The sequence below is a fragment of the Ursus americanus genome, chromosome 3 (assembly GCF_024610735.1).
Source record: "Ursus americanus isolate L20-20 chromosome 3, mUrsAme1.1.p, whole genome shotgun sequence".
NCBI classification, from domain to species: domain Eukaryota; kingdom Metazoa; phylum Chordata; class Mammalia; order Carnivora; family Ursidae; genus Ursus; species Ursus americanus.
In genome coordinates, this window is record NC_142129.1 from 69,745,410 (window position 1) to 69,764,433 (window position 19,024).

General features: G+C 35.4%; 1 protein-coding gene across 10 annotated transcripts in view; it reads right to left on the reverse strand.

Annotated features, from left to right (window-relative positions):
• The window catches only part of AKAP9 (A-kinase anchoring protein 9), a 198,269-nt gene that overhangs the window by 81,280 nt on the left and 97,965 nt on the right, over nt 1-19,024 (reverse strand). For all 10 annotated transcript variants that reach the window (XM_087861089.1, XM_087861093.1, XM_045793284.2 and 7 more), the window contains 5 exons: nt 14,987-15,098; nt 14,344-14,542; nt 9,968-10,064; nt 8,688-8,780; nt 1,152-1,490 (listed from right to left, as the gene is read on the reverse strand). In XM_087861089.1, the coding sequence (XP_087717215.1) occupies nt 1,152-1,490; nt 8,688-8,780; nt 9,968-10,064; nt 14,344-14,542; nt 14,987-15,098 (840 nt within the window). The remainder of the gene's footprint in view (nt 1-1,151; nt 1,491-8,687; nt 8,781-9,967; nt 10,065-14,343; nt 14,543-14,986; nt 15,099-19,024) is intronic.

Genomic DNA, 19,024 nt, shown 5'->3' on the forward strand with positions numbered 1-19,024 from the left:
TAACCCCACAAAGCACCTGATTTTTTATCCCCATTGCTAAGCTAAAACATAAAGTAAAAAAAAAAAAAAAATTTGTCTTTATTATAATTCCAATTCGGTGTGAAGTTAGTTTATTATCATTACACATTATTCTCTAAAAGCAAAATAGTTGCTTAGCATTTAGTTTAGATGCAGTCTGATTCTAAAGAAGAAGAAGAATAAAGACTAAAAATCCTCAGGATGGCTTCTACTCTTAATGAAGCTGTAACTCCATTATCCCTCTCGACATTTTATGATGAGGAGATAATATAAATGGAATATTTATAATTAAAATTAAATTTATAAAACATGAAAAATTTTACCTATTTATATTATGCAGTGGTCATCACAGTACTGCTTGCTAAGAAACAATTTTCAATAATTTGGAAATAAATCTTTACATCCACTTTCTCAAACTCATAAGAAATCAACTCCTTAATGAAGTTCACAAGTACTTCAATTCCCAAAGAACTATTACTTAAATGAATAATTGCTGGTAAATTAGAGAGGTTTTTACAACTACCTTAGTTTTGCCCTTCATGAAGAAGTTGATACATTTTATTTGAATATGCCTCTAAACAAGACATAACCCACCCTGAACATTAATAAAAAATTTGAATTTAGATAATTTTAAAACATAGGATTTACTACTTTCTGTTAAACTCACAAACAGTTGCAGTATAGACACAGAATAGATCGTCCATTGATGAGTAAGTAAAGAAGAAGAGAATTAGTATATACAGAGTATAATACTTTAAATTATCTTCTTAAACAGGTAGCTATATCCTTGTGCTATTATCACATTAAATGACGCAAATATTTTATTCATACATACTGCTAAACTATAGGATAATTAATCTTAAATTGACTGAAACAAAATTAATGCAAGTATAACTTATGAGATTTTACCATGCACAATATGTACAATATTAATAATACTATGAACCAGATTTGTCTTATTTAATAATATTGAATCGTTTATTCATATATAAATAATAAAACACATTCATAATGTGAATCCCTCAGTCAAGACTAGATTAGATAACTTCCTTCCCCATTAAGGAACATTAATTACCAGTAATATTTTTATAATGAAGGAAGCCACAATTTTTTATACAAGGAAGCACACTTACAGGTTCTCTGGCTATAAATGTTTCATCTTTGGAGAACATTTCTTCTGAAATAGTCAGTTCACGGTCCTTCAACTCTAGTATATCATCAAGATTATCACTGTTTGATAACAGAATTTCCTTTCCATCTTCTCCTAACTCCTTACTAAGTGGTTTAAATTCTTCTTTAAATTTCATGTCCACTGCTTCAAAAGTTTGACCCTGTGATAATTTCATTTCATTTAAATGTTCTTGCTGACAGAAAGCATGTGCTTGTTTTGACGATGTAGTATCCTCTTTTTCCCCAGATAGTCTAGATAGTTCAGTTTGTTGAGCAAATGCTATACTCATTGACACAATAACCTAAAGAAATAAAGTAAACAAAAGGAGTAGATTTATAAATACCAGCAGGAATTTATTTTTTAATATTTTTTAAATTTAAATTCAATTAATTAACATATAATGTATTATCGGTTTCAGAGGTACAGGCCCATGATTCATCAGTCTTTTATAATACCCAGTGCTCATTACATCACATGCCCTCCTTAATGTCCATCACCCAGTTACCCCATCCCTCCACCCCCTTCCTCTCCAGCAACCCTCGTTTGTTTCCTATGATTAAGAGTCTCTTATGGTTTTTCTCCCTCTCTAGTTCTTATTTTTTCCTCTCTTCCCCTACGATCCTGTTTTGTTTCTTAAATTCCACATGAGTGAGATCATGTAATTGTCTTTCTCTGATTGACTTATTTTGCTTAGCATAATACCATCTAATTCCATCCACATCATACCAGCAGGAATTTAAAAAGCAAGTTACTAGTCAAAATGGTTTGTTTATTTATTTATTCATTTTATTTTTAAGATTTTATTTATTTGAGAGAGAGAGAGCGCGCATGAGAGAGGGAATACGGTGGGGGGGGCAGTAGAGGGAGAGGGAGAAGCAGACTCCCCTGCTGAGCAGGGAGCCTGACAAGGAGCTTGATCCCAGAACCTTGGGATCATGACCTGAGCTGAAGGCAGATGCTTAACCAACTGAGCCACCCGGACGCCCCTCAGAATGGTTTTAAACTAAAAGAAATCCTACAAAAAGTGACAGAGATATTCTCTATTTTACACGCCTTTAATCTTCTCTAACTAGTGGTCAAGACCTCAAGACTAGCTTCTACTTCAATTTCCTGTCTTGAACCTGATCTGCTTGTCTCTTTGTCTCTCAATACTAAGAATGCAACACAGACAAAAAGATTTAAAAAATTGAAAATATGGAAGAGAAGCAAAGAGATATGAAGGACAGAGTGAGAATGTTCAACCAACATCTAATTATTGTTCCAGGAGGATATATTAGAGAATAATGGAAAGGAACTATTTCATGGGTAATAGGTGAGAATACAGAAGGCGCAGCTCCTAACAGTCAAGAAGACCAATGAATCTTGAAAGGACAAATAAAGAGAACATCAAAAAGTTCTTAGAAGTTTCCAGAATAAAAAGATGTATTACCTATGAGGGAACAACAATTAAAATGACAAGGACTTTCTTAGCAGAAACAAAAGGAAGTCAGAAAACAATGAAAGGTTATCTTTAAAGTTCTGACACAAAAATAACTGTCAACTCAGATTTGAATGGTCAATAAAACCATCTTTCTGGAATAAAAGCAAAATAAAAACGTGAAATAAAAACAGAGTTTACTCCTAGTAGATTGTAAGTAAAAGAATTTCTAAAGTATGTCCCTCAAAAGACAGAAAATGATCCTAGAAGGAAGCTATTAGATGCAAAAAGGATTAGAGCATTAAAATTTCTTTCTGTAAATACACAGATTAAAAACTGACGGGTATAACAATAATTCTATCTAAATTGTGGAATAAAAAAACATAAGACAGAGACCTGTAATTCTAGTTAGCATAAAAGAAACGCACTATGGCCTCTCTCTCCCACAACTGAAAATTGGACAAAATACAAAAAGCAACTACCAGAGAACTCTGAAAAGTAAACAAAAGCAAGCAAACGGCAGAGGGCGTCAAAACTTGAAGAAATTTGTATGAAGAAGGTGAAACAGAACTTGTGGTCTGTCCCTAACTGGGCTATTAAAAAAAAAAAAAGGATTTACATTTTCCAGAATATTGTAAGGCCCAGTGTCCATACCATATTCAAAATGTTCAATATACAATTCAAACTTAGATGACATACAGTATGTTGTATGTCAAATTTGTTGCCAGCAGATTTGTTCTAAAAGAAATGCTAAAGGCAGTTTTTCAGGCTGAAGGGAAATAATACCAGAGGAAAACTTGAAGTCTGAACAACAGCAGCATATTCATTCTTCTCAAGTATGCATAGAGCATTCAACCAGAACATATTTAGAGCAATAAATTCAAGTAAACTGAAATCATACAAGTTATGTCTGACCAGAAAGAAGTAAAAATTATACGTTAAATTAACAGGAAGATATCTGAAAACCCCGAAAATGTGGAAATTTAACAACATACTTCTAAGTAGCTCATGAATCAAAGAGGATGTCACAAAAGAAATCAAATATTTGGACTGAATGAAAATATGTTGAATGCAGTTTAAAGGTGTGCTTAAAGGGAAACTTACAGCAGTAAATGCATGTATTAGAAAAGAGGATAGGTCTTTTAGGAAACCAGAAAAAGTGAGCAAATTAAACCCAAAGCAAGCAGAAACAAGTAAAAAATAAAGAAAAGCAATCAATGAAAGTAAAACAAAGGCAATTTTTTAAAAGCCCAAAAGCTGGATCCTTGAAAATACCAATACAATTGATAAACTTCCAGCCAGAATGAGAAAGGAAAAAAGTGAGAAAGTAAGAGATAATATACAGATCCCACAGACATTAAGTGAGGAAGGAATAGTATAAACAACTTCACCAACATAAATTCAACAGTTTAGATGAAATGGACCAATTCCTTGAGTGACACAAACTAAAAAAGCTCACTCTAAAAGAAATAGATTACCTGAATAAAACAAAACCTATTAAAGAAACTGGATTCACAGTTTAACAAAGCCTTCTGTTAAGGAAAACTCCAGGCCCTGCTGGTTTCACTAGCAATTCTACAAAATACTTAAGAATAAAATAATACCACAGTCGCTAGGTGGCTCAGCTGGTTGAGTGTCTGACTCTTGATTTTGGCTTAGCTCATGATCTCAGGGTCGTGAGATTGAGCCCTGCATGGGGCTCCGTGCTCAGTGCAGAGTCTGCTTGTCCCTCTGCCTCTGCCCCTTTCTCCCAATATAAAATAAAATAAAATAAAAAATAAAATAAAATAAAACCAATTCTATATAAATTCTTCCAGAAAATAGAAGAGGGAATATATTTCAACACTCTGCCTGTGTAAACTAAGCTTAGCTGAGGAGGAGAAAAAAAAAAAAAAAATCCAACCAAGCTGAATGGTCTTATTTTAAATTTGTAACTACTACTCTTGCATGAGCCCTTCAAGATCTGGGCAAATCTACTCAATTCCCCTTGTCTTATCCATTTTTTATTCTTTCTCCTAGACAGCCCTCTCTCCTTGAAGTTTCAATGTCTTATTTCCTTTCTCATTCTCAGGTGCTGACCTTTCTTCTTATTTTAGTGAGAAAATAGAAGCAATTAGAAGAGAACTTTCAAAGGCTCTAAATACCGCATCTGAAAACATCCTGAATCATGAACCAAATATTCTCTGCCTTCCTTCCTGTTATTATGGATTAAATTGCCAACTCCTATCTAATGGCAACCCTCCAGGGACTGCATCTCCTCTCCTCCCCTCGAGGACAGTGCTCCAACAACTGCTTCTCTCTCTCCTGAATTAGCTATTTTTTTCCTTCTCTCCTTAATCATTTCTATTAACAAAGAAATATGATATCTTTCTTCTTAAACAGAAAAAAAAAAAAACCAGCAACAACAAAAATCTACTGCTTGGCTCCCTCTATTACCCTTGAGCTACCACTCTATTTCTCTGCTCCTCTTTCAAGTAAAACTCTAATTCATCTCTTCATTCTTCCCCGTCACTCTCTCAAATCCAATCTAATCAGTTTGTCTGCATCACCCCATCAAATGTGTTCTCGTGAAAGTCACCCATGATTTCACATTGTAAAATCCAATAATTAATTTGCAGTTCTACTCATTCATGACGTATCAGAAACCTCTGACACAGTTTAATACATTCTCTTCTCAATATACTTTTATTACTTGGCTACTGTGATGCAATCTTTTGTTCTTCCCATATTTAATTTACTGCTCTTTCTCTATCTTCTTTGTTTGTCCTCATTTCTCTGACCTCTCAACATTGGCATTATCCAGGCTCAGCTCCCAGATCTCTGCTCTATCTATAGTCACTACATTAGTGTTTTTCAAATTCTTTCACTGCAACCATGGTAAACACACACACACACACACACAACAATAAAAAAATATTTTATATTGTGACCTAAAGCGTACATAGGTACCCGTGTGTGTTTATTATTATTAGTTTTTAAGTAGCCTCCATACCCAACATGGGGCTTGAACTCACAACCCAGAGATTAAGAGCCCCCCATCTCCCAACTGAGCCAGCGAGGCACCCCCATGTGTGTGTATATTTATATAATTGAACCTTTCCATTATGTTATTATGTTAAAATCTTGGACCCAAACCGGTAAATTGATTTTACAACTTAAAGATGAGTTATAGGGCCGCCTGGGTGGCTCAGCTATTGAGCATCTGCCTTCGGCTCAGGGCGTAACCCTGGCGTTCTGGGATCGAGCCCCACAGCAGGCTTCTCTGCTGGGAGCCTATTTCTTCCTCACCCACTCCCCCTGCCTGTGTTCCCTCTCTTGCTGGCTGTCTCTCTCTCTCTGTCAAATAAATAAAATAAATAAAGTTTTTTAAAAAAATTTAAAAAATAAAGATTAAGTTACAACTCAGTTTGAAAAACACTGCCCTATAGGCCACCATATTTTCATGTCTAGTCTTCTCTATTTCCTGAGCTCTAGATTTATATATCCAACCACTTCTTCAATATTTATTTTTAAACATTTATGAAGTGTCTGCATTTAATGGGTCTGGATTCTTATGTTGAAGGCCTACCACTCCTCTCCAAAAACTACTCTTTTGCAGTCTTTTCTGACACCTAATAGCAACTCCGTTCTTCCAGTTGCTTATGTCAAATAACCTAGAGCAATATCTTCCCCTGAAGGGCAAGCCCTTGTCCTTTTTCCTTTTATTTCTTCCTCCTGTATCCAGTTACATCTGCTGAGAAGATAAATCTGTGCCAGGATTTCACAGTATTTCACCAATGGGTCCTCTGACTGTGGGGCTGGCAGGACTGAATCAAACCGTCCTCTAACTCAGCAGAGCTGGCGGTTGGGCAAGCAGTCTTCACACCCCTACCAATTCTTCCTGGCCACCTCTTTGAAAAACCTCTTGAAACATTGACTTTTCTTTCTCTTGTACTCCACTTTCTCAGAAGGTACTCAACCTGTTACCTTCATGATTTACTCTCTCACTTCCTTCAGGGTTCCTCTCTTATACCACTTTAAGAAGGCTTCTGTGATAACCCAGTATCATTAACATCATGGAATCTCATATGATCTATATTGGGAATCACCACTCCTTTGGGCTTCCTCTATACACCCTGTGCTTTTAAAACTAGGGTTCTCAATCTTTTTCCAACATCCTATCTGAGAGTATAGTGTAGAGCATAATCCTATCAGTACTGGTAGCTAATGTCAACAATCTACATTATTCAAGGATCAAGCTGGGCCATCAAACGTCTCTTGGACCACAGTACCTTGGATGTCTTTGGAACAGTTTTCAATGACCTACACACTTTGGTGCTCTGCTATCTGCTTAGATGACTGATGCCTTACAAAATATATTTATAGGAGCCTGGGTGGCTCAGATGGTTAAGCATCTGCCTTTAGCTCAGGTCATGATACCTGGGTCCTAGGATCGAGCCCCTCATCGGGCTCCCAGCTCAGTGGGGAGTCTGCTTCTCCCTCTTCTTCTGCTTCTCCCCTGCTCATCCTCTCTCTATCTGTCTCAAATGAATAAATAAAATCTTAAAAAAAAAAACCCAATATTTATAACATCACCATTATCACAGTAATAGGACAACTTAAAAATTTCATTTATGAGTCTTTATCATCATCTTTATCATCTGCTGGTTTATGTAGATTAGTTCACCGAACCTTTATAAAAATTACTTATTCCTATTTTTTCCCCTCTCTTCACACAGAGAAAACAGACTCAGAAGTCAAGTAACTTTCCTAAGATCATAAATCTAGTAAGCCAGAAGAACAAGAAGTTAAAGCATGGTATATCCTACACCAAACCTCATGCTCTTAATTGTTATGAGGCCCTGCTATCACATTTCACTTGAGAAATTTCTGTAAAAGCTAAGTGCAACAGAAAATCTACATTTTTCTAAAGAACTAGATAATGAGAGCTATATTAGCAATGGTGTCTCACTTTTTACTTTGATCTCCAGGAAGCAAATATTCAACACATATTCAGAAGTGATTAAGTCCTTCGGCCCATATAGTTCCTTGGGTCTTGACTTCCTCTTCTTATTTATGTTTAACCTAATTCCTTACGTATTTCCTGTATACCTTATCAATCCTCCTTTAAAGTGCACATATCCACTGGGATTGTTATACTGAAACAGTTGAAATATTATAAAAAAAAGCAGCAGAGAAAATCAGAATTCAACTGTTCCAATGTAAGAACCCAATCAGGTATATGCGTTTTATTTTTTTAAAGATTTACTTATTTATTTATTTTACTTGAGATAGAGAGAGAGAGAGAAAGAGTGTTTAAAAGAATATCTCTGGGCATAGCAGCTAAGAGTATCTATAGTTAACATCACAGTAACTTCTCTGGGAGGAGATAGGCTAAGAGAACATATAAAAGACTAACCACCTTCTACCTCATTTCCTACCATATTCCCCACCTTTAAGGGAGGCCAAACTCCATTACAAGGTACTATTCACAAGGTAACAAATTTATAAAGACTTGTTATGGCATTCTGAAAAGTTTCTTTCTTTTTTTTTAAGATTTTATTTATTTATTTGAGAGAGATTGCGAGAGAGAGCACCAGCAGGGGAGGGGCAGAGGGAGAGAGAAAAGTAGTCTCCCCCCTGAGCAGGGAACCCGATGTAGGGCTCGGTCCCAGGACCCCTGGATCATGACCTGAGCTGAAGGCAGATAGATGCTTAACCAACTAAGCCACCCAGGCGTCCCTGAAAAGTTTCTAATTACTATTCCATATCAAGAAAAAAATGTTGTTCTTAAAGAAAAATTCACAGAACATTCCACTTAAAGGAAATTGTGGTTAATACCAGTCACTGACAATTTAAAGATAAGCTATGTAATGAAACTTTAAAAAAATAAAGTGCAGGGGTGCATAAGTGGCTCGGTCAGTGGATCATTTGACTCCTGATCTTGGAATCATGAGTTCAAGCCCCATGTTGGGTACACAGACTACTCAAACAGTTAAACTTAGAAAAAAAAAAAAGTGCATGACTATCAATAAAATCTATGTTTTTTTGAAGGCTTGAAGGGAATAGAAACCATAATAACCTGACAAACTGTAAACTTACCTTAGCTACTTCTTCTTCTAATCGTTCTTGGTACTGTTTTTCCAGCAACTTAACAATATTTGTTTCCTGTTTCACTCCAAAGTCATCAGAAAACTAAATTAAAAAGCAAAATATAACATACTTGTTTATACTAATTATACACCACTTATTTTTAAACAACTACCCTCAAATACCCTCAAAAGATCAATGTTTCTTAGAAACGTCTGAGAAGTTATAAGTAAATAAGTTTTGGTTCTGCTCTTAATTAAAAACAATAATTATGGTGAATAATTCTAGTGCATTATTAAATAATGTACTTAGAAAAAATGTACTTACTACACTGAACTTAATGATGCTAAGTGAGAAATACATTTACATATTTTAATTACTAATATAGTTCTATGGTGCGATAAAGACACTTAAATATAATTATCTAATTTTAAGAATGTTAACAGTGGCTATCTTTGCTTATGAAATTATAAGCAAATTTTTATCTTCCTCTTAATATTTACTAATACTATCCAATTTTCTATAAATACAAATCACCTTTATAACTAGAAAAAACCATAAAGTTTTTAAAAATGTAAACATATTCTCAGCATCAAAGCATTTCATTGTTTACCAATTATCTGAATACTCCATATAGGATAAGTATACAAGAATCAAGATATGTAGCCAACACCTCTCCTCTGCATCCAAAACAAGAGAAAGCAATGATCTTTGTTTTCTACAGGAGTTAAAATTAAAAATCTACTGAATTATGATCAGGGTTTTGCAGTTCTAAGTTTCAGAAAAGTGGCCACGAATTGGGAGTATACACAATATTGAGGACAGGCAGAATGTGGTTTAGCCAGCTGGCCTATAATGTAAAAGATAAGGGGCTTTTATATATCAGATGGCCTGTGCTGAAGGAAGCCTCGTCTATTGTCCCAGCCATAGAATCTTTCAGGAATTCTGAGGATTCCTAAATTCTATTCTAGAGGTGGTCTGGCTCAACTTCCTATGGTGGCAAGAAAAGTTGTTGGCAAGGGCACTGAAACTAATTTTACACAGCTAATGTCATACAAAACAAGACAAATTTTAAACTAGAACATATTGGGGGGGGGAACCTCTGAATTTTAACTCTGTGTTAGTCCTATACTATGAAAATATATTAAATTTCTTCATTTATATACTCTTCTGGGTCTTTTATATAAGGTATTATCCTCTTATTATGCTTACCTCTCAGCAACTATTAATTGGATAAAAATGAGAGTAAGAAAAATAAAATCAGTGCATACAACAGTTTAAAGACATAATACCTCTACTGTACCATCCACGTTCTGGTTTAGACAACTTCCAGGATATACTGTTTTCCGGACATCAGATTCAGTAATCACCACTGAATCAATGGAGAAACTAAACATAAATGAAAGAGTGAAGGAATTAGAGTTGTGAATTTTACTGTTAGTTCAAACTTACAGCAGGCATAAAATGTGTATTAGGGCAGGGGCAACAACCATGACAGATCAAGAGTTACAGGTATTAGGACTTAAATAGTATTTTTGACTAATTTCTCCATTTAAAACTAAAGTAACAAAATTGAATGAGAGAATATTTCAACAGATCACCTTTTAATTTTATGCCATTTTATAAATATGCTACAAATATATGATATAGAGCTATTTACAGGTACAGACATTTTTAAAAAGTTGTCTATGATATTACTGAGTAAAGGTCTGTAAAATCTCATTTTTATTAAAAAAATTATTTATACACACATACACAGAAAAAAATCTGGATGAATACACGCCAAAAGTAACAATGATTACCTCTAGTGGAACTGGGGTGCAGAGGCAGGAAAAGGAAGATTCTTATACAGTCACTTTCAGATTTTTTTTGTTTTTAATCTATTCATTTAGTTTTTGGTATTCATGTTTTTATTCTGTATTGTTTTACAAGCATTATTTTGTAAAAAAAATTTTTTCTTATGTTTAACTTGGGTCATAAAAACAAGATTAATATTTAGCAACCATGGGAAAAGGAATAAAGGGGCAACTTATAATTTTTTCTGGCTAATTTCTCACTTCTATTTTCATGGGCACCCACGCTGCCTTCTTTATTCCGCCCCCCTCTTGCCCAGCTCCTTTCTCTCTCCTATCCTTTCGTTCTGTCCCAAATTGGCCAGATACAAGTTATCATCAACCCACTTCAAAACTTACATAACTAACCTCCTACTGACAGACATTTGTTTTCAAATGTTCACTATTACAAATAATGCTACAATATAAATCCTCATAAATATATCTTGCACACGTTTGTGGATTTTCTGTATGGTAAATCTTATAAATAACTGTTAGGCTTAGTTTTTAAAATTTTAACATAATGCCATATTCCAAAAAGTTACATTAATTTTACTCCCCTAACAGTATTATTTAGGTATTTACTTAAACTTCAGCAACACGGAGTCTTAAGAGTTTTAAAACTTTATTAGAACATGTATGCTTTTATTTTTGAGATGATATATCCTTCAACTTCTATTGGCCATGCAGATGTCTTCTACTGTGAACTGCCTATTCGTGTTCTAGGTTCATGTTAAATGATGGTAAAAACTCATTCCCTTTTGTTTCTTCTTCGCCCTTTCCTGGTTCTTCTGTCTCACAGTTTTGTCTGTTTCCTCACTGCTTCTTGCACACAGTCTTCTGATCCTTGGTTCCATGTTTTGATTCTTTTTTTCATAGCTTGGAAAACCCTCCTGATTATTTATCCATCTATTAAGACCCAAACTCTAATAAAAAAATGGTACTTAGTCCACAATGACTCCATTTTCTAGCTTTATAGCATTTGAAAGTGTTTATCCCAAATTCAAAAAATAAACTGGCTAAAACCAAACTCACTGCTCCCCTCTTATAATTAAGGTCCTACTCCCCACTGGCCTTACTTCTCTATTCATATTAATATACCATTATTCTCCATAGTCTCTAGCTCAAACAACAAAGGGTCATCTTTGCTTTTTCCCCTTCACTTTGTTCTCAACATTCCTTCTATTCCAATATCTGATATCCATCTCTTCATTTCCATTTCCCCTGGAACCACTCCAACAGGCAATTATTACAAAAATGTGCAGTGAACGATGCCACACAGACATAGGTTTAAACTCCAGCACTTTGGTTCTATCACCATGTTATATTCCTCAACCTACTACTTCTTAAAAATTGTTCTTTTGTAGTAAGTACTATTTCAATGATTAGATTGAAGTCCCTTAAGGGAAAAGGCCACTTTATATAGATCTAAAGCTTCCTCCATGGCATCTAGCCAAGGCTTGTTCCAGTCACTATTTCATTTAATCCCCGCAATCTTAATGGTACTTTTATTGTCACTAATATTATTTAGATATGTTCAAATAATCTTCCCAAGATCATATAGCCAGTAAAAGGTTAAATCAGGAGTCAAATGCAGATCTGACTCTTAAGCCAACAGTCATTCCAAGAGGCTCTAGTATACCAGCTCCAAATATGTTAATTATTTTTTAAAACTAGCTCAAATCTGTTTTAGAAGAACAGCATACTCTTTATTCACATACTCTTCATTCAAAAAGTATCATAATTGTATCCAAAAATGTGATGACATTTACAAGAAATAACTTTGACTCATCACTATTAGTAGGAGTGAACATGGGTCAGTAAACCTCTTTTGGAGGGGGTGGGAGAAAACTAATGTCTTAGTTGAAAGGTACTGTCAACACACTTCCACTGAGTATTATAGAAACTCTGAGAGAGGGTGGTGAGCTGGCAAAAGCTTAAATGCAATAATTGCAAAATAAGTCTCCATTTCCAGAAAACTTCCCTTTCTTCATGCTTTAGAGAGAAAGCATCACTAATTAAAGGAAGGCTACTTGAAACACTGTAGCTGATTATTAGAGACTTCCTCTACTTATTTTCTTTCATATCAGAAAACCCAAAGTAGTAGTTTCTAAACGTCAATCCATAAACTATCTGCATCAGAATTATCTTGTTACAAATACAAATACCCAGGGTCCATCTCAAAGCTATTAAATCTGATTCTCCAAAAGTATAATCCAGTAATCTAACTTTAAGTATTCAAAAACCTCTGGTGTTTCCGATGCATGGCTAAGTTTAAGAGCCACTGATCTCAAATAAGATGAAAGCTTTATAAGGCTGTGCCAAGGCTGAGTGAATAATTCCAAAGCCTACATACGGGCTCTGAATAAAAGAGGAGAAACAGACTGCTTCCAAAGAGGTGTGGACGTTCAGTATTTTGTCTCAAAGAAGAGAAAATATTTTTGGCTTGAGGTTCCATTAGTAAGTGCCTATGAAGATATCAGTCCCAGAACAGCAGAGCCAGCCAAAGTTAGATTAAATCTCTGAGCATTTTATAGGGGTAGTTTAAATATTAAAGCATACTCCCTAAGTTATGAGCTGTTCTTTCATTTAACAAATATTTATTGAGCACCTACCATGCAGAGGGAATTATTACAAGGTTTGGGATACATCAACAACTCAGATGGACAAAAATCCCCACCACTGCAAAGCCTGAAATCTTGCATAAAAGGCAGACAATAAAATAAAACAAATAAAGTCCCCAATAAATATATATAGACTTTTTTAAATTTTATACATACACAGCTTTACATATATAACACAGACGATATTAAGTAATACAGAAAAAGAATGAAGCAGGAAATTAGTGTACAGAGTTCTAAAGAACAATTTTAATTTAAATAGGGTGATCAGGATAGGCCACATGAGAACATGATACTGCATAAAGACTCAAAGGAGGTGAGCATGTTGGGCATGTAAATATCTGGAGAAAGAGCATTCTAGGTAGAAGAAACAATAAAGCAGGAGCATACCGATGGTCTGAGGATCTCAAGGAGAATGTGTGGTGTGAGAATAGAGACAGGAAAGTCTGTAGGAGATAAAGTCCAAGTGGTAACAAGGAACCGTCATGTAGGACTGAGTAAGGCCTTGTTAGGACAGAAGAGCACTGGACTAACATGATCAGTCTTCAATTTCAAAAGCAAATTTTTAAATTTTAAAAGCAAAGCTGTGGAAATGTGTTAAGAACAGAATTTTGGAAAGACAGTAGAAACAGGGAGATCAGTTGTTGAAGTAACCCCTGTGAGAGATGATGATAGCAGGGGGCTAGTGAGAAGTGGTCCAGTTTAGATGTATTTTGGAGGCAGAGATAACAGGATTTCTTGATAGACTGGAAGTGAAGTAGGAGAGAAAGAAGAATCACCTCAGATGGAGATGGCTGCAGGAGCAAATTTCCAGGGGGAAGATCCAGAGGTCTATTCTGGACATAGTGAATCTGTGTATTAGACAACTAGGTGGAGAAAGTCCCACCATGACTGGAATGATCATATCTTAATTTCTTGGGTATGCCCCACATCAAAGTAGCAAAGACCAGGCATCCGATAAATAACAACTACATGCACACTCTCTGATTTAATCCAGCAGATTAATAACAACCAGCATCTTTATAAAATAAAGGTGTAAGTAAAATCTCTATAATACAATGTCTTTGGTTTATAACAATATTTACTTCAGACATCTCCTGTTCTTATTTCTTGATAATGCAGCATCGCATCTCTTTCAAGCAACCAAAAAACAATTATGCTATGATTGTTACTAAGCTATAAATACTGCTGAATGAAACTGAAAATGGACGGTACCTTGGCTGAACTGTGGGCACACTGACAGCTTGAAGCCTTTCCTGCAAACAACGGATCTCTGTCCCATAGTTTTCTTCAGTTTCTTTCAATTGCTGCTGCAAAGAGGATAGGAGGTTTTCTAATTCTTGAACTTGTCCTTCAAGCTGTTTAATTTTTTCAGAATCTTGCAGAGTAGATAACTTGCTTTTATGACTGACATCTAAGTTATAGGAAGAGAAGAAAATATACATTTCAAAACAAATTTCTTACTTTTTTGTGTGTGCAGAGATTATTCATTCTTCTTTGAAAAAATAATGTTTTAGTAGTAATAAGTTTCAATTTAGACTCTTTCTGACTGATGAAACACAAAAAAATGAATAGTGCAATTCAAGATTATTTCTTCTATCTTCATATTTGTAGTACCCCTAACTCTACCAATATGATGTCTTTGAATTGAAAACAACTGAGAATCACAGAACAAGTGAGAAGGGATCAAAGAGAGAAATACTGCAAACCTTCCACTTTGAGAATGAGAAAACTGAGACCAGAGCGATTATAATGAAATGCCAAAGACGACTAGGTTGTTTCACATTTTAAGGTAAAAAATCAAAGATCAAATATTTGGTATAAAAACACTACAACGTGGTATATAATCAAAATTTACCAATGTCTTGCAAATTGGTCATCTGAGAGGCTGATAAAAACTCTGTTTCCTCTTTTGGTAGGTTTCCTTCTGCAAACTCAAGTTTCACATTATCTGTCTGCTGTCCCTGAATCTATTGAAAATAATAGAGGAGTGACATAAATACATGATTCAGCATTTTGAAAACTGTATTAAAGCAGCTTTACACTGAAAATGTTTTTATTCAAAATCACTTAGAATGGTAACACTGACACAAATATTTTCCCTTCCAACTTATTTTTTGCTTTCTTCTGACAGTGATTCACATTCCCTTCACCACACTGCAATTGTATTAGTAAGTATATTGTTCGGTCATACCCAGAAAGAAGTTCATTTCAATATAAAAAAGAGAAATTGCACAGAATTTTGGTATAAAGCTCATATAATATTTATAATATGACTTGGTCTTTGGAATTTCAACTCATACACAGAAAATTTTATGTTTATCAATACTTGATACTATAACTTTATGAATCTCTGGATATACCCTATGTACCTCCAGGTAACTGACAACTGGTATGCTGTTCTTTGCACAAAAGTAAGGAAAATAATGAAAACAGATAAATCTGAAGTTGTTTCCTTACTATTAAAATTAGGCAGCAATTTGTCAGATGCATATGTGTATTAATTTAGTTATTCATCAAATACTTAATATTCATCTATTACATGACTAGCACTGTGACAAGGGAAAGTAAGACAAAAATCAGTAAAAAAAAAAAAAATATGGTATATCTGCCCTCACAGAATTTATCAACTAGTGGGGGAAGTAAAATTAAACAATTAGAGGGGCACCTGGGTGGCTCAGTTGGTTAAGTGTCCGACTCTTACTTTCAGCTCAGGTCATGATCTCAGGATAACGAGATAGAGCCCCACGTCAGGCTACTCACTGGGTGTGGAGCCTGCCTGGGATTCTCTCCCTCTCTCTCTCCCTTTACGCCACTCCCCCATCAACCCTCGCTCCTCTCTTAAAAAAAAAAAAGAAAATTAGAGAAGCACTCAACTATAATTGACTTTAAGGGCAATAACAGAAAAGACTGACTGTGTAATTATGGAGTAGGTCAAACTTGACTTGGGCCTCAATCATTTTGGGCAATGATTAGAAAAGGCTATAATGAAGAAAGAGTAAGCATTTGTGAAAGAACGGCCTATCCTATAACTACTGAAGACAATGATCTTGTTGAGAGGGGTTTAATTTGGATAAGGATGGGGGAAGATTGCTAGATAAATAAGAAAGTTCTAGACTACACAGCACTTTGAAAGCAAGGGGAAAGAGTCTGGACTTGCTAACTAGATGAACAAAAAATATCACTAAAAGCAGGTGAGCAACAGGATAAAAGCTATTTCCGATGAAGGCTATTTCAGTTGGTTACTACTCTTATCAAGTCCTCTACCCCATGCCTAACCCCCTGAGTACATTTCAACAGAGGACCTTGCCTCTTACTTTCCAAAGAAAATAAAGCCCATCAGGTAAATTCTTCACTTTCCAGCCTTTCTATTCCTTCACTTAATTCATTCAGCAAACATTTATTAAGCCTTTACCATGTGCTCAACCAAGCACCATGCTAAGAGAAAATAAAAATAAAGAGAAGACTCCCTCATTCTGAAAGGTTTAAAATCTAGGAAAAGAGTAAACGAATAATTACAATAACAAGAAAAGTAATAAATGCAAATTTGTACAAGGAGCTATGGGAACAGGGAAAAAAGATGGGGGTCATGGAATATTTAAAATAACAGAAAAAGGTAGGTGCAATAAGCAAAGGCTTGTACAGATGCTAAGGAAATGGAGGAAGAAAAGCCGAAGTCTAGAAAGCTAGGTAAAGAGGACACAAAGGAAGTAATAACCGAACCAACTAGAACACACCAAGCAGACTGGAGGCAGATGCGCAGTGTTCGGCAGAAAAAACAGCATGCGATAGAGCCCAGGGGTGTGAAAGATCAGGGTGCATTTGGGACACTCTAAGTATTTCAGTATGGCTAAAACAGGATTAGAAGATGAAGCTAACAGGTTAGGCAGTGATGTATTATAGTGCCAGTGTGATCCCAACCAACTTCTGGGATATCTCTGTGGTTGTAGCTACCTTACTGGGTTAAAAGGTGAAATTCACTTTTTCACTTTTTTTTTCTGGGGAGAACTAAAGAAGTTAGTGTGGGTGTTTGTGTTCCAGATTAAGCCTCCCACATTTTGGCACTGGGGAAGGGAGGTGTGGTCTCATCAAAGCAAACTGTTCCCCACTCACTGTCCTAAAAGGAAATAGGCAAAATGACAAATCACTCACTCACTCACAAATCCGTCACTGTGGATTACTTACTATAAGCCCTCCTACGCTATTTAATAGCTTCAACCGTGTACTGCCATAGGAAAAGCAACATTTTTAAAAGAAAGAAAACAAGGAAGAAAACAGAAAGGAAATCTCACAAGAATTCACTGCTGCTAACTAACTTGAATTTAAATAAAAACTTGGGGGAAAAAAATAGATCATCACTGACTTTTGCCAGAGAAAGCATAGTGAAGTATAGGTCAAGAGCTTGCTTACAATGGATAGAAGAGAGAGAGGAGGTGGGAAGTTCCGGCTGTAGTTTATTCTTTCTTTTAAAGAAAGTGACAATGAAGAGACCACAAAGAAGATGCAGGATTGAGGACAGGTTATGTTCTAAATAGAAGAGATCTGAGGAATGTGTAAGGGGAAAGGACAGAAATAGAGAAAAACAGAGACAAAGGAGCTGAAATCACAGAAGAGAGGGAAGGGACAGGTTATCAATCTTAGAGGAGGTAGAAGGGGATACTAACAAAAGCACAGGAAATAAAATAACCTTAGTTATGAAAAGGAGTAGCATCTTCTCAGACAGAAGGAAAATAAATTAGGGTATTCACACATTTAAAGAAATACATATGGTCTAGAGGCAGCAGGCTGAGATAACTGATAGCTCTGATACTTGCAGAGAAATAAGCGATAAAGCCAACTGCAAAGAAAAAAGGAGAGTAGAAGTGGAATATATGACTTGAGGAAAAGTTGTGAAGTTGGGGAATATCAACTGAAGGGACTATGAGAGAATAAATTACCTCATAAAAGAATTGTTAAGTGATCCAGAGGGTCCAGCTTATGTCAGACCATGATTATGTAGTGTCCACCAAACCACATCCACATCTAACTTTCTTAGCAGCCCTCAGAAACCCAAGTATGAGTAGAGAAGGGTCCCTGGAAGCAGGATGAGGGCAGCAGAAAAACAAAAAATCCAAACTGCTAAAACTACTGGTAAGGAAATGGTATGATGATTCAGAATAGGGTTCAACATTTTGGCTATAAAGGGAAATAGAAAAGTAATTATTGTAGAGAAATGTAGAGTTGAAGAAGGATTTTTATCTATCCACCAGCCCTCCTACAAAGTTATCTGTAAGATACTGGGATAGGTTCACAAGTTTTAGAAAGGGCAAGATACAAAGTTTGCTTAACTGCACAGGAAGAGAAAGAGAAAAGGAACGAGGGAAAGGGGGAAGGAGACATAGGGGAAGACAAAAGGTGAGAAAGGGAGGGGAAGAGAAAGAAAAAGACAAACAAGAATTTCAGCTGGAGCATCCCTCATCACCGACAGAACTTCCACTCCCTATCAGTTAAGTCTTTTAAATCCACCCAATTAATATAAGGACACCAAAGTAAAGTAAATAAAGCCATAGAGATCCTTCTGGATTTTTTTGTCTACGACATGAAGATTACAACACTTACCTTTGCCAATATATGCTTTTTATCTTCCTGATACAGTTAATAAATTATACTATGCCATCTATACTCTCAGTGAGTTTTACATGCACACATTTCTACAACTACTTGAAATTTAACACATATAACATGTTAGCTATGTTCTAAACAACTACACTAATTCCATTTTTCTCTAAAACAGACAGAACCACTACTTTAAAACTGTTATATGTAAAATTAAATACAACTGTTTCACCAAGTTTATAATCTGACATTTTATATTTATTTTACTTTATCAGGATTTCCAAAACTCTCTAAAGGGGTA